This window comes from Galleria mellonella, unplaced genomic scaffold (assembly GCF_026898425.1).
Source record: "Galleria mellonella isolate WM207_F2 unplaced genomic scaffold, CSIRO_AGI_GalMel_v1 utg176, whole genome shotgun sequence".
Taxonomy (NCBI): domain Eukaryota; kingdom Metazoa; phylum Arthropoda; class Insecta; order Lepidoptera; family Pyralidae; genus Galleria; species Galleria mellonella.
In genome coordinates this window covers 1,727,390-1,743,595 of record NW_026442019.1, presented here as the reverse complement: position 1 = coordinate 1,743,595, position 16,206 = coordinate 1,727,390, and the positions used below count along the sequence as shown (strand labels likewise).

General features: G+C 37.6%; 1 protein-coding gene and 1 long non-coding RNA gene across 3 annotated transcripts; both read right to left on the bottom strand.

Moving 5' to 3' along the window:
* On the bottom strand, nucleotides 1-6,003 carry LOC128200346 (uncharacterized). 2 transcript variants are annotated; one of them, XM_052893507.1, is made up of 4 exons: nucleotides 4,836-6,003; nucleotides 2,983-3,139; nucleotides 1,875-1,970; nucleotides 1-746 (listed from the first exon to the last, which is right to left on the bottom strand). In XM_052893507.1, the coding sequence occupies exons 2-4, from the start codon at nucleotides 3,110-3,112 to the stop codon at nucleotides 574-576; spliced, it is 399 nt and encodes a 132-aa protein (XP_052749467.1). In that variant the 5' UTR covers nucleotides 3,113-3,139; nucleotides 4,836-6,003; the 3' UTR covers nucleotides 1-573. The 2 variants fall into 2 exon arrangements, with proteins under 2 accessions (XP_052749467.1, XP_052749468.1); XM_052893508.1 differs by lacking the exon at nucleotides 4,836-6,003 and having other exon boundaries at nucleotides 2-161; nucleotides 542-746; nucleotides 2,983-3,822.
* Nucleotides 6,004-8,924: 2,921 nt separating this feature from the next.
* Nucleotides 8,925-14,454, bottom strand: LOC128200347 (uncharacterized). The gene is made up of 4 exons (XR_008252690.1): nucleotides 14,163-14,454; nucleotides 10,712-10,804; nucleotides 9,553-9,681; nucleotides 8,925-9,073 (listed from the first exon to the last, which is right to left on the bottom strand). It is a non-coding gene; the product is annotated as an uncharacterized LOC128200347 (long non-coding RNA).
* Between the last annotated feature and the right edge of the window lie 1,752 nt (nucleotides 14,455-16,206).

Here is a 16,206-nt window from a genome sequence, read left to right as displayed (position 1 = left end):
ATATATATATACGTGGGCAATGAAAAACCAGGTATGTAGGTACTGACGGACCAATGCGTTCCGGACGGGTCGATTGCTCGCGCACACCGATGTCCCGACGAGAGCGTTGAGAAGGAGCACCGGGGGGTTTCAGCCCCATATCTCCACCGAGGTATGCGGGTCTCCATGAGCATTTCCCCTCGACAAAAAATAAAGGTATGTAGGTACTATTTACTTATAAAGGCTTTTACATCGCGTCTAGTCCCAATTGTGTATTTAAAATATTAGGTTTAAAGAAATAACGTCTCAAAATCGACTCCATCGATGATGAAATAAATTTATAAAATTCCCGTTTATATAATTTTACTATTCAAATATCGAATTCGAAATTAAATTTGTGTTTAGAAAATAAAGCCCAATTTTTTTTTGAGGGTGATAATGGTATGGTATCCCCGCCTGCGCTAACGGGATACGCTGCCGGAGCACCAGTGAAGGCTGATAAATTCTTTCTGTATTATTTATATTAATTAGGTCCAAATTCCATAGATATTTGGAACATTACCTTTGGCTCGATAAGAATGGTTACAAAATGACCTATCGAGCAGACACGGGCTCGTTGATGGTGGGTAAGGGAGTGATGATCGGCGCTGGCAGCTTGTTGACGGGTGGCGTTGGCGACGTACTGGTGGGGAACACCGTCCCACCGACTGGCTGCGACGGCAACTGACGGCAGAGCTTCGCCATCGCGGATGCACTGTCGCGTACCACTGTCAACAATAATTATAGTATTTTTTTTTATCCCGAAGATGGCAAACAGGTGTACAGCCCGTCTGATGGTAAAAGGTTACTTTAGCTTATTCTCAGGGGTGTCACGTCATATATTACCAGAGGGAGACTTTGTACAAAAGTCGATTGCTTGGGTACCTTTGTCCCATTCGTGTTTCTACCGTGAAGCAGTTGTGTTTGCATGGCTGTGTTTCGGTTTGAAGGGTGGGACATGGCAGCGAATTTACAGAGTACAGAGGAATAACACCTCAGTCCTCAGGAATGGCAACGCATGCGCACGTGGGGGTACCATGGGCAGAACAGTATACTTTGTTATGTCCATGGTACTGCTCATGTCTATAGGCGACGGTTACCACTTTCCATCAGGTGGACCGTCAGCTTGCTGGCCATTCTAAGTTGTATAAAAAAAAAAGAAATAAAAATATATTATATATATATATTTTTAATAGGAATTGACAAAAAAGATTTTTTTATACCACTGAGGTGACAATCAAGTATAAGGTGGGTCACACCTGATGATAAGCAGTTACTATAGCACATGAACGCCTGCAATACAAGGGGAATTAAATAATTTCTGAAGACACCTTGTCAGTAATGCGGAATACTAGTTCCATTGCTAGCAATATAACTTGTCAGGTCGACCTCCCCGTGGTCCTTCCCTGGAAACCATCATTTTGCATTCTAGGTGTATTCATCACGATCGGTTAACTGACTTGCCTTTTCATTCTCACCTATAAACCTTCACTGGTGGGGGGAAAGGGATTGTTAGTAATGGAGACTGAGAATCCCATTGCCAGCAATATACCCAACCAGGTCGACTTCCTCGCGGTTCTGCTTAGAAACTATCATGATTAATTCCTGATGAATTCATCATGATGGACTAACTGGCCTGTTTTCATTCTCATCTATCACCCTTCACTGGTGCTCCGCCAGCGTATCCCGTTAGCGCAGGCGGGCTACCATACCATTTTCACCCACCAAAAAAAAACCCTTCACTGGTGGTCCGTCAGTGTATACTAACGATATACACTGACGCGTAGGCGGGGTTACAATTCAATTATCACTCATTAAAAAAAACGGCTGATATAACGTTGACGATATAAACCTACCTGGCTGCACGGGATACGAGGTGGTGGGCGGAGGCGCTAGCGGTTGAGTTCGCGGCGGCGACGGAGCTGGCGTTAAGTACTCTTGGCGAGCTAACTCTGTTATGGAATAAGAAGATAAAGTAAATTATTCTTTTTTTTTATACAGCTTAGAATGGCAAACAAGCTGACGGCCCACCTAATGGAAAGTGGTAACCGTCGCCTATAGACATGAGCAGTACCACGGACGTAACAGAGTATACTATTTCCCCCATGATACCCCCCATGCGTTGCCATTCCTGAGGACTCAAGTGTTATTCCTCTGTCCCTGTAAATTCACGCCATATCCTACCCTTCAAACCGAAACACAGCCATGCAAACACAACTGCTTCACGGTAGAAACACGAATGGGACAGAGGTACCTTAGCAATCGACTTTTGTACGATACAATATACCCAAACAATCGAGTTGTGTAAAACAAAAATATATCAGTTGTTTAGTATCCACAGTACAAGCTATTATTATTTTTATTAAAAAAAACCTTTTAATATTATAAATACAAAAGTTTATAACGGTGGATTTTTTTATACTACTACTAATATGGTGACAAACAAGCATACGGCCCGTTTGATGGTAAACGGTGTTATCGCAGTAACAAAAGGGATATCACGCGCGCGTTGCCGAGCCTGAATGCATGGGTGGATACATGAGTGTTTGTCACTCTTTCGCGCAAAAACTACTGAATGAAATTATCCACCGATAGATTTTTTTTTTGATGGATGAAAATGGAATGGTAACGCCGCCTGCGCTAATGGGATACGCTAGCGGAGCACCAGTAAAGGGTGATAGATGAGAATGAAAACAGGCCAGTTAGCCCATCATGATGAATTCATCGGGAATTAACCATGATAGTTTCCAGGGAGAACCGCGTTGAGGTCGACCTGGTTGGGTAAATTGCTAGCAATGGAATTCTCAGTCTCCATTACTAACAATCCCTTTCCCCCAGTAGATTATATTTGCATTATATACAGTACACAAATAACAACAGACATAGATAGACATATTAAAAAAAAAACGCAAAATACATAATGGAAGTAGCATAAGCAATCGCATTGTTCTATTACTATCTTACCTTTCACCCTCTTAATGCAGAAGTAGAAGAAGTAACAGCACAGAAGTAACAAAAGCACGACGACCCCCGCGAGAGCCACGTAGTACGCGACGTGGCTTGGCGGCCGGGCGCCCACCACTGGAGCGCCCATACTAACTCCACTTACAAGGCCTTACAGCTGAAAATTCATTGGGGGAAAGGGATTGTTAGTAATGCGGACTATGGTAATGGTACCGCCATTGCTAGCAATATACCCTGACAGATCGACCTCCACGTCCTCCCCACAGACACCATCATGCTGAATGCAAGGTGTATTCATCACGATGGACAAACTGCCATGCCGTTTAATTTCACCTATCATCCCTTACTGATACCTTGCCAGCGTATACCGTTAGCGCAGGCGGGGTTACCATTCCATCATCATTCATTGAGAAAAAAAGCTGAAAATTCATAAAGCAGTAACGCTTGTCAATAAATTTTGTCCTTCGAAAAAGCAAGACTTCTATTGGGACGTGTCGTAGACACATTAGATTGAGAATATTTGAATTCAGAACGCTGAATCATGAGTCTACAAATATATATACCAGAGGGAGACTTTGTACAAAAGTCGATTGCTTGGGTACTTCTGCCCCATTTGTGTTTCAACCGTGAAGCAGTTGTGTTTGCATGGCTGTGTTTCGGTTTGAAGGGTGGGAAATGGCGTGAATTTACTGGGTACAGAGGAGAGAGATAACATCTGAGTCCTCAGGAATGGCAACGCATGGGGGTACAGTATACTCTGTTATGTCCGTGGTACTGCTCATGTCTATAGGCGACGGTTACCACTTTCCATCAGGTGGGCCATCAGCTTGTTTGTCATTCTAAGTTATTATATATATATATATATATATATATATATATATATATATATATATATATATATATATATATATATATATATATATATATATATATATATATATATATATATATATATATATATATATATATATATATATATATATATATGTTTAATATATATTCGTTTAGTATATATATATAGCTTCAATCTTTAAGATTTCATATAGGATCAGAATGGGCATACAGCATCTACGGATTGTAAGAGTAATTATTAAGTTCGGTTCAAAATTGACGACGTAATCATTTGGCTTTCGCTGCCGGAGGACCTTTAGCAGATGATAAGTAAGGATGAACGATGGGCCAACTGACCTGTAATTAGCTCACAATGACCAACTTATCAGGACTTTGATTAGTCGCCATTATATTTCGATATTGCAATGAAATTATTGTGAAGTCCGAGGTGTTGTTCAAGTCTATACGCGATAGCTACTATTTTCCATCTGGTCGGCTGTCTGCTTGTTATTTTAAGTAATATAAAAAAAATATTGATCATCACGTTAGCCTTTAACTGTCCACTGCTGAACATAAGTTTCCCCCTTGGAAGGTTTTGCCAGTAGTTGCCACACTTGACAGGCGGATTGGTAACTGCAGCTAGGCTTTGGAAATGTTTTAAGACGGACCTTGCTGCTCATTCCTCGCCCTCCCTTAGTCGCCTCTTACGACACCCACGGGAAAAGAAAGGGGTGGTATACTCTATGCAGAGACCACATGGCGTATATTATTGATAGATGGAAATATATCTGATACATAAAGGAAATCAAATTATATACGACCGAAAATGCAAGGACCAAAGAAGGTCTAGACTAATCTATAATATACAGTGATGGAAGAGTCTAGGGTCTCTAAAATCGGCTTCCAAGCTTGAGTTACAAAGGCGCAGGAAATAAAACATGTGTGTGGGGACAGAAGCCTTTAGCACTTTAGTTTTTCTACTTAAGAGTTTGACGTAGGATAGGCAGAATAGATTTACTTACTTAAATCTCGGATTGATCATTGAAATTTTCATTTTCTCTTCTTTCCACTGATATGAAGTCTTCGTTGGTTGATAAAAAAACTTTATCACTTACAAATTCACTACAGTAAATTTTAAAATCTGTTACAATTTTGAGTTATACATTTATTTTGTGTTAAAAAACATTTTGATCCCGAATTTTAAATGTCATTATCAAATCATGTAATTAATTATCAAAACCTTATACGCAGAGTGATATTTTGTAATTTAGAAAAGCTACAGATAAACATTTTGTAGAAAATCTACGAGCTAATGATGCGATGATAGAGAGCTTTTTGGCGCACGACATGAGTGATCTGAGCGCGATTGCTTTTAGACTTCAGCACGGAGAGACACTGTGGCACTGTGTCCCTAAATAAGGAGAGACTTTTTGAGACTCTCGTAAGTTGTGACTTAGAAAGAAAATTCAATATTTTTCATTTAAATATTGCATAAATATTAGAATCAAACCAAATGGTAAATTCTGGTAAAAGTACTGTTATGCATTGATGGTTATAGATAATTAATTGTTCGCGATGGCATTGCTACCCATATACTTAGTCAGTCAACCTTCTTATAGTCTTCCAGAAAACCATGGTTTATCTATTCATTATCTCGAAGGATTAAATAAGTTGACTGCATCCTCTTTTTACTGGTACCTCATTCGTGTAGCGTAAAGTGAGAATACAGTATAACGTATTCCATAAAAAAAATGTATTCAACGTCCATTGCTAAACATTGATTTACCTCATATTTCGCTAAAAAATTACTAATGCGCCTAATAAATAATAATATTAATAAAAAAATAATATGTGTGTATTAACAAGGGCCCAAACTGGACACTGTAAACTAAAGGGTGGGATATGGCGTGAATTTACTGGGTACAGAGGAATAACACCTGAGTCCTCAGGAATAGCAACGCATGGGGGGTATCATGAGTGAAACTGTATACTCTGTTATGTCCATGGTACTACTCATGTCTATAGGCGACGGTTACCACTTTCCGTCAGGTGGGCCGTCAGCTTGTTTGCCATTCTAAGTTGTATAAAAAAAAAGAAGCAGATGGCCCAATTAGGCTTATGGCCAAAAAGTGTTTGCAGATTTTGTCACCATGAGGAAGAAACGCCGCAGTACTGAATGTGTCGCTGCAGCTCACGTCTTAAAATTCCTATCGTTGATGGGCATTAGCAGCGAACTTTAAAAAAGGGCGAGTACAAAACATCATGGAGAGGTTGCAGCGTTACAGGTTTTTCTGCCTGAAAAAGCCTGTCTTTAAATAATAACAATAATACGCCTCATAATGTCCTTTAAAAGTCGAACGTATGGTGACTGTGTCGACACAGTGTTCGTGTGTCGGCAACTGGAAAGCAGCGTGGTCCTGCAGGACGGGAGGTGTGGCGCCACAGAGCACAGCAGCAACAAGTGGCGACACTCGGGCGCCAGTCTCCATCTCGTCAGGGTTGGCATGTAGCAGAAAATATGGTTTCACCTTACACTTTACTGGTTATTCCATTATTATTTTGCTTAATTCTATTACCATGAGCGACTAATACTCGTAGATTGACCGCCATTACTACCAGAAGTTCTACAACCTTCCATATTAGCCATCCATTGGACTGCCATTTCGTTAAATCAGTTTTTAATTTAGATCTTCAGAAATACGGCAGTGTAAACCGCATTTATTTTGCAGCAGTAGTTTTTGCTCTTAATCCTTAATTTTTACTATCATTATAAATATGGAAGTGGGTATGGAAGCAAGGTTTTGGTATTTTAAGAGCTCAGTAAGCCCCCTGTTAGTTTGCCACTGCCGATAGTGCAAGTAGGGTTACTATTCCATTTTCATCTATATAAAAATTACTAAGATTTCGATGCGTAGCAGCCCTAATTTGATGACACGTCGCGACCAGTCGACGCCACAGGATCACGCGCCTGCGCTGTAGCCGTCCATCAACTCTCACATACAACCTCCGCCATATAAGACTAAAGTGCTCCTAACTTAACAACTGTGTGGGGGGAAAGGGGTTGTTAGTAATGAGGTCAAATAGCCCTATTGCTAGCAATATACTTAGGTCGACCTCCACGTGGTTCCTGCTGGAAACCATCGTGGTTAATTTTTGTCGAATTCATCATGGTGGGCCAACTGACCTGCATTCATTTTCACCAATCATCTTCCACTGGTGCCCCGCCGGTGTATCCCGATAGCGCAGGCGGGGTTACCATTCCATTATCACCCATTAAAAAATAACTTAACAACTATATATATGTATAAGTAAAGAAGATAATAAATATATGAAAAGGTTGTGTTTTAAAAAAAATTGACTTTAATTGTGGCAAAACCAGTTATTTAGATTTAAAATCTAAACTACTGTACCGATTTTGATAAAATTTCTAATATACCAATCTGTGAGTATATCCTTTAAGATGAAAAAAGAATTTTCCAAATCGGTTTAAAACGGACGAAGTTACGTTAAAAAAATACAACCGAATTGAGAAACCTTTTTTAAAGTCGATTGAAAATATATTTATGTTAACTTTACATTTGAGAATCTTAAAGGTATACTTATTCATTTTATTTATTTATTTAACTGTTTGTAGCATCACAAACAAAAATATACAATGACATATACTTATTTAATTTTTATTCTTTATTGTACACAAAAAATTACAATATATATATATATAAAATAAAGATGTACAACAGGCGCGCTTAACACTGTAAGAGTTCTCTTCCAGCAAACGCTGAGTGGAAAGGAGCGTTAATTACCAGCGGGCAGTGTGCGTACAATAATAGAAGGAAACATTATAGATGTTTCTATTAAAAAATAATATGTTGACATACATATATGACTTAATGGAGGATTAAATTGAATTTTATTTTATTTTACATTTTATTGCACCATTTATAAAATAGTAAATACATTTAATTGTAATGAGAAATGATACAAAAGGCAGCCTTATCGAAACTCTTCCAGACAACCTTTGGGTAGATTGAGAAAAGACAAAGGGTAGGTGGCGTACTATTATATAAACAAATATATACAAAGATATATATATATATATATATATATATATATATATATATATATATATATATATATAATAGTGAGTAGTATATTTACATTATTACATGTATTACATCTCCATATTTATAAATAACAGGACCTTCATCGTAAATAAACGTTATATACATAAACATACACAAATTTAAAAACACACATACAACATGAGAGAGTGACTCTGGAAGATGAAGATAGAACACGGAAAATAGTACTTAAAGGGAGAAATAATGGGATTTAACAGAGGTTTTGAAGCTGGCGAGAGATTGAGCGTACCGAATGGAAGTAGGTAGTGAGTTCCACAGATGAACTGCTTACACAGTAAAGGAATTAGAATAAAAGGAGTAAGTGGGAAATTGTTAGATAACGTAAACTTTTCAAAAATATGTGTCAAATATGGTAAAATATTTCGCTTTTCTTTTACTAGCAGTGCGTCAACTGTTAACGAATTAAAATGGGTTTAGTCCCCATTGCTCAATATATGTTTTACTATCGTGACCAATTTATCATTGAATATTTAACTGACCTGCCTTTTCATCCTCACCTATCACCGCTCACTGGTACCCCGCTAGTGTATACCAATAGCGCAGGCGGGGTAACCATGCCATTTTCACGCATAAAAAAAAAACGCCTAAAGGACGTTACGTTGCGATGCCCATTAACGTCTTTAGATGTCGGTCATGTTAAAATTATAATAAAAGAGCATATTCCTTTTTAAAAGACCGGTAGCACACTTGCAATTATATATATATATATATATATATATGTTGTAAAAAAAAAAATATATATATATATATATATATAATGTCTCTCAATTAATCTCAGTTATCTTACAAATTACTTTTTATTTACTTTATATTTACCAGAGGGAGACTTTGTACAAAAGTCGATTGCTTTGGTACCTCTGTCCCATTCATGTTTCTACCGTGAAGCATTTTCTTTGCAAATCGTAATTTTTTTATCATTGTATTACTGAGTCTATAGGCGACGACACTTTCCATCAGGTTCATCTGTTCTAAGTAGTATAAAAAAAAATAATTAAAATAATTATGTCAGTTTTATTCCACCGTTGTGTTGTTTGTATCAGTCGGTGGGTCGCAGCTAGAATGGTAAACTGTCGCAGAAGGGGGATCACTCTTGATTGCTTCTTCGTATGACGGTGGTGCTAAACAAACAAAACGAGAGTAAAAGATAAATAGGTACATATTATAAGCATCATTGATAATTTTAGTACCTAGTAGCCTGCCAAAGATATTGGAAGCGGCTCACAAATATCTAGAGTCGAGTTAAATACTTTTATTATAATTTTGTATGTTAGCACGCTAGGTTTATTGATAGCGCAGGCGAGGTTACCATTTCATCTCATTATTGCTAGCAATTTATATAGGCTGCTAGACCTCATTACTCACAATTCCTTCCCTATATGGCATCACGTTGAGACGTATATGAGGTCATTCTCGCATTGCATTGGCATTCCAGAATTTCTGTAATGTTGTGAAGCACATCTGCTTTACGGCAGAAACACAGGTGGGATAGAGGTGTCCATGCAGACGGCTTTTGTACACTCTCTTTCCGTAATTTACCATAATTGTTTTCAAGCTATGATTATGGCCTGTTATGGTATTTGTAGATACGCGTAATTACCTAATGTTTGCATCATGAGGTCCTGTTGGGAATACGTGTGTATGTGGTCATACACCACGCCTGGGGTATGTGCAATCACCTGACAGTTCTGGTGACCATGCTGAAACTCAGCAGCCATTGCTGCTGGCACTGTGGGAAGAATAAATAAATTACATATCTTATCATCATTACTCAGGTTATGGAATGAGCTCCCTGCTGAGGTTTTCCCAAGAGACTACAGCATGGGGTTCTTAAAAAGGGGGGTAAAGAGGTTTCTTCAGAGTCGGCAACGCGCGCGTAATACCTCTGGTATTGCAGGCGTTCATAGGCCCCATCAGGTGGGCCGTCTTGTTATTACAAATCATCATATTAGATAACGACATAGGTCTGGGAATTTTGCCAGTGGTTGCCATGCTTGGCATCGTATGTTTTAGGAGGAACACAAATCACTAAGCTCCCTTAGTCGCCTCTTACGACAACCACGGATAAGAAAGGGGTGGCCCAATTTGCCGGGATCATACGGCAATTGTACATTACATATCTGATACCATTTATTTAAAGAACTACACACAAAGCTGTCCATCTCATATTACATTTCTTTTCCCTATACAGAAAATCAAACCAGCAGCAATGATGATTAGCCAATGGACATCCCTTGCCGTCCCTTTGTCGCTTTTTACGACACCCACAGGAAAGGAAGGGATGTCCTATTCTATGCAGGGTGCACACGAAAACTTACAGAGAGAATGCTATACAGAAATATGCATTCTCCCTGTAAATAAGATATAACTTAGCGGACTTATCGCCGATTGTACCGCACATTTTTTTGGAAATATCGTTAACAAACGATAGATCTCAGGAAGAGATTGGTTAATCCTAGGATTAACTTTAATGGATGTAGATGAATATCTATGGTAGAAAATGTCGGGATCAATGAATAATCAATTCATTAATATACTATCGTGGTAAACTCACAGCAAATTAATAGCGATGGTTGTCAAGGGCGTGGAAGTTAACCTGACAAGGTATATTGCTAGCAATGGGAACTTACATTCCCGTTACTACCAATCCCTTTCCCCCAGGTTGACGGCTGGATACGGTCGTCGCGAATCCTATAAATATAGAGTTTTTGTTAAACATTCTACTGTAACCTTTTGGAGGGATTAATAAAAATACCCACCAGGGTGTTCGTACTCCTGCACTGGAACTCCAGTCTCCACACTGAGGTCGTACTGGTTATTTGTATATCCATCGTATTCTGCGTTCGGGTATTCTAAACAGATGTGATGGTAAAAAAGAATGATTAATTTGAAAGTAAAAAATTATGTTCTTTTTAAGGTTTAAAAATGGATAGGTAGCCCCGCTTGCGCAGGGATAGACTAAAATCCCGCAGCTGATTTCTGCACGTATATAACTTTATAAAGGAAGTTGGTTTCAATGGAAAAGTAACATAAATATAAAATAATGCATCCTGGTTACTCGATCTCAGCCACAATCTAGGGTTCAAAGAGAGAAAGCAGCGTAAAAAGTCGATGTCAGCGGCGGGATCTTAGATTAGGACAGGGTTGCTCTTTTTAAGATTCGTTCAAATATTTTTTTCTTGAGGCAAGAATTTTCAATATTTTTATGTTTTTGTTTTGTCTGTACGTTTGTTTTGGCATCAAACAAAAACTAATGCACTAAATTAATTACGATTTCCACAGACATCTTTTTGAAGGGCAAATTATCTGAAAGGATATACTTATAGATTAGTTCCGTAGAAATTATATCAAAAACGGCTCAGTAATTCTTAAACCAAAATAACTGGCTTTATCACAATTGAAGCCGGTTTTTTTGTGAAACACAATCTGTAATTATAACTTAAAAGAATCATCATCATCATCATATCATTAAATGTCCACTGCTGAACATAGGCCTCCCCTATAAAGGGGGGGTTTAGTCACTAGTTGCCAAAAAGAATACTTTCTTTTCTTTTATGCAACTTAGAATGACAAACAAGCTGACGGCCCACCTGATGGAAAGTGGTAACCGTCGCCTATAGACATGAGCAGTACCATGGACATAACAGAGTGTACTGTTACGTCCATGATGCCCCCCATGCATTGTCATTCTTGAGGACTCAGATGTTATTTCTCTGTACCCTGTAAATTCACGCCATTTCAAACCGAAACACAGCTCAAACACAACTGCTTCACTGAAACACGTGGGACCCAATCGCTTTTGTACAAAGTCTCTCAAGTATAGGTTTGAGACATTGTTATCTGTTGAGAAGAACCGCTAAGAAATTCAACATTTACTTAATCTTCAAATTAATATGTACAAGATAATTTTACAGTTGCATGGCTACTGTAATTGTAATTAACATTCAGTTTTATATATGTACATTTAAAAAAAAAACCAGTAAATCCTAGTCATGAGCCAGCCATCGTTACCTTTTCACCGAACGACCGACCCATTACGCTGTCACCAGTGAGGATCTTATAGTAAGCATGATTAGTTTCAATTTAGTTCCCAAATATATTCTAAAAGTTGTATAGATTCCTAGTTTTTCTTTTAATAGGTGATAATGGAATGAAATGAAATGAAATGAAATGAAATGAAATGAAATTTATTTGTTATAAAACATCATCAAAAGTTGATTTTGATATAGATTTTTTAGTCTTTACAGATTGATTTATATTAATTCAATTAAAGATTGAAATATTGATAAAATAATATATATTCCAAGTATGTATTGTCAAAATATTATGTTTTCTAATAATTATAGTTCAACATCTTTATATAATCACATTGAATAGTAGCATTTGTCATAAATTTTATTCATTTATTTTATATAGATTTTACATTTAATTTGGATATCTTCCACGATTTGTACATTATTACATGTAAATAAATAAGTGTAACAAAGTTACATGTTTCATAATATATAAACTGTCAGTTTTTTTTAAAATATGGTACATATTCTGGGTTTGCTGGAAGAAATCTCTACCAAAATGCCGTATCTAAGATTGGAAGCAACATATCCAGATAAGCTTTCATCAGCTATATTTACGCCTTTGTGCACTATTATGTTTGTTTTTCCACATTTCAATAACCTTTGTGTTTAATCAATAAAGAATATATTTAAAGATTAACTTTTAGATTATTTTCTTCTAGCCAATTAATAACATCAGTTACGGTTTTATTAAATTATCATTCTCAGGTTGCCAATCCGTCCGCAAATAGAGTGCAAAAATGTCCAATCGTGAATAAAATAAATAATAAAGGACAAAATACTATCTGTCTTTTACTTTATCGTCAAATACCTTCGTTTAACTGTGCATCATGGGGTTGAGACTTAAGTTCTTAACGTTCCAAGTCCGATAATAGAACAGATATTTTTTTTTTTTAGGTGACAACACAGGGGTAATGAATTGCAAACGGTTTCCAGCATGCGGCTCACCTGATGGTAAGTGACTATACGCTGGATATATGATAGATGAATAATGAAAAAAGCCGCCCATGATCACCCACAACACCAGCGGCATTGCAGGTGTGCTGCCGCATTACTAACGATCCTTTTAATTAAAGGAATATATAAGTTACAATCTTTTCTTGAAGGTTATGTTGTCGTATCGGTATCACAGCAATATTTGTTTATACAGTAAATCAAACCAGCAGCAATGATGAAGCCAATGGACACTGGTATAGCCAGCAATAGCCGACTCATTATTTAGATTTCCAAACGGATACCTGGAAAAGGGGAAATATTTATGAATAATCAATTGCATTGAATATACTATATGTATATTTTATATATGTAACTAGTTTTTTTTTGCTGGGTGAAAATGGTATGGTAACCCCGCCTGCGCTAAAACGCACACCAGTGAAGGGTGATAGATGAGACCAGCCAGTTAGCCCATCATGATGAATTCCAGATGATTGGGATGAATTTGCAAGCAATGGGATTCTCAGTCTCCATTACTAACAATCCCTTTCCCCCCAATATACCCTATTAGGTCGACCTACTCGCAGTTCCCCCTGGAAACTAACGTGACTAATTTATCGTTGAATTCGTCACGATGAGCTAACTGACCTGCCTTTTCATCCGCACCTTTCATCCCTCACTGGTGCCCCGCCAGTGTATACCGATAGCTCGGGCAGGATTACCATTTCATTATCATACATTAAAAAAAATAGTAAATCCTATCAGGCCTACCTCCGCGCTGTTCCCCCTGGAAACCATTGTGGTAATTGAATCGTGGAGGGATGGGCAGCAGCGTCTTGCTTAAAACATCATCAAAAGTTGATTTTGATATTTTTATTGATTTATATTGATTGAAATATTGATTTATACCTATCGGTCTTTTCATTTGGAAATAAATTTTATTCATTTATTTTAGATTTTACATTTAAGTCGATTTGTACACATGTATGACTGTAACTACTAATGAACTGTCAGTTTTCTCATATTGCGTTTGCTGGAAGAAATCTCTATTGGAGACAAATAAGCTCGCCTTTGTGCATTATTATGTTTGTTTTTACATTTCAATAACCTTTTGTGTACAATAAAGAATAAAGAAAGAAAGAAAGAGTAAAATTTCGGTGATATAACAATAAATGGACATAAATAGGACATAACATACACTTACCTGTCAAATGTTTTTGAAAAAAGAACTAGCCAGAATATCGATCCAACCAATCACCTCATTTTTTTGCACTAACATAATACAATTGATCATACAATAACAACAAATTCACAACAGCATTAACACGCGCGAACCAATTGGATTGTTTAATATTTTAATACGTTCATACTGGTAAAACCACTGCACCCTAGACACAATAATATATTACTAATAAAAATGTGACATACAAGGATAATTTGTATGAGAAGTGTATGTATTGTATGTGACTTGAACAGCCAACGCCGCTATGTTTTTAGAGAGCCTCACTTGTGCATCACGTCTGTGACCATACACTCGTGTTATTGCGGATATATATTTTTTTATTATTTAAATAAAAAAAAATAAGAATGATTACATTTATTAAACTTTATTGATTGAATTAATATTCGATATACCCACAATTTACGGAAAATATTAAAATGCAACTTGCTAGGGGACGGGCTAACAAAAAATAATGTACATATTAATTGTTTTTTTTTTTTTTGAGACGATAATAAAATTACCAGAGGGAGACTTTGTATAAAAGTCGATTGCTTGGGCACCTCTGCCCCATTCGTGTTTCAACCGTGAAGCAACTGTGTTTGCATGGCTGTGTTTCGGTTTGAAGGGATATGGCGTGAATTTACAGGGTACAGAGGAATAACACCTGAGTCCTCAGGAATGGCAACGCATGGGGGGTATCATGTGCGAAAGAGTATACTCTGTTATGTCCATGGTACTGCTCATGTCTATAGGCGACGGTTACCACTTTCCATCAGGTGGGCCGTCAGCTTGTTTGCCATTCTAAGTTGTATAAAAAAAAACCGTCTACGTTATTGGTATACTCTGTCGGGGCACCAGTGACGGATGATACGTGAAAATGAAAACAGGTCAGTTAGCCCATCGTGAAGAATTCGACGAGAATTAATCACGATGGTTGCCAGGGGAAACCACGTCGAGGTCGACCTGACAAGGTATATTGCCAATGAGTCCCCTAGCCACATTACTAACAATGCTATTCCTCCCTATGTTGCATACATGGATTTAAAAATATTTGTTTTTTTTACAACGCAGGGGGCGAACGAGCATGCGGCTCACGTGATGGTAAGTGACTACCGCCGCCCATGATCACCCACAACACCAGCGGCATTGCAGGCGTGCTGCCGGCCTTTTAAAAAGGAATATGCTCTTTTCTTGAAGGTTATGTTGTCGTATCGGTTCGGAAATACTGCTGCTGGAGATTGATTCCAAAGATGATTATTAAATAATAAACATCAAATTAATATAAATGAGTATAATCACAAATGTAGTATGGCTACGTGCTGTTCTAAATCTGCAAAACTTAGAAGATGCTATCACATACAGATAGACGAGCAAATGTACAAACAGACATGACAAAATTATTAGTCGGTGCTCGTTTTGGCATGTGTAGGTAACTTAACAACTAGGTAACTTAAAAAAAAGAGAGATACATATCGCAAACGATTTCCTTTCTTCCATTTATTTCACTGAAAGATTTTGCCCGCGTGATCGAGGCAAAAAATAGCCTATATACTTTTCCATCCTAAATATGTGTACATCCTAAAAATGTATACAAAATTTCATGACGTTCGGTTGAATCACTAAAACGCCAAGTTGGTGAGAATTTCTTCCTAAGTAAAAAAATCACAAATCCTCAAAATACTGTCACCCTAGTCTATCGTAATACAGAAATGTGGTTTTTTCCTTAATGTATAATTAAATAATGAGCAAATTATGAGGATAATGTGAAATAACCTAAGGAAATATTTGTATTGACGCCGCCCGTTGTTTTACAACATAGTACAACCTGCCAGTAATTTATTCAGTCAGCCGTCAGTGGGCTCTATTCTGTGGCTAAAGAGCCACCTGTAATACTACGTTGTTACAGAGGTGCTCATGTACTACTACTGTAGAGGGCGCCAATGTCTATTACCTATAACGAGCGGGTGGATGCCCACGAGTTGCCTGGATTAGTCGTTCTATTATGTTGGTAGTAGTGACAGTGGGG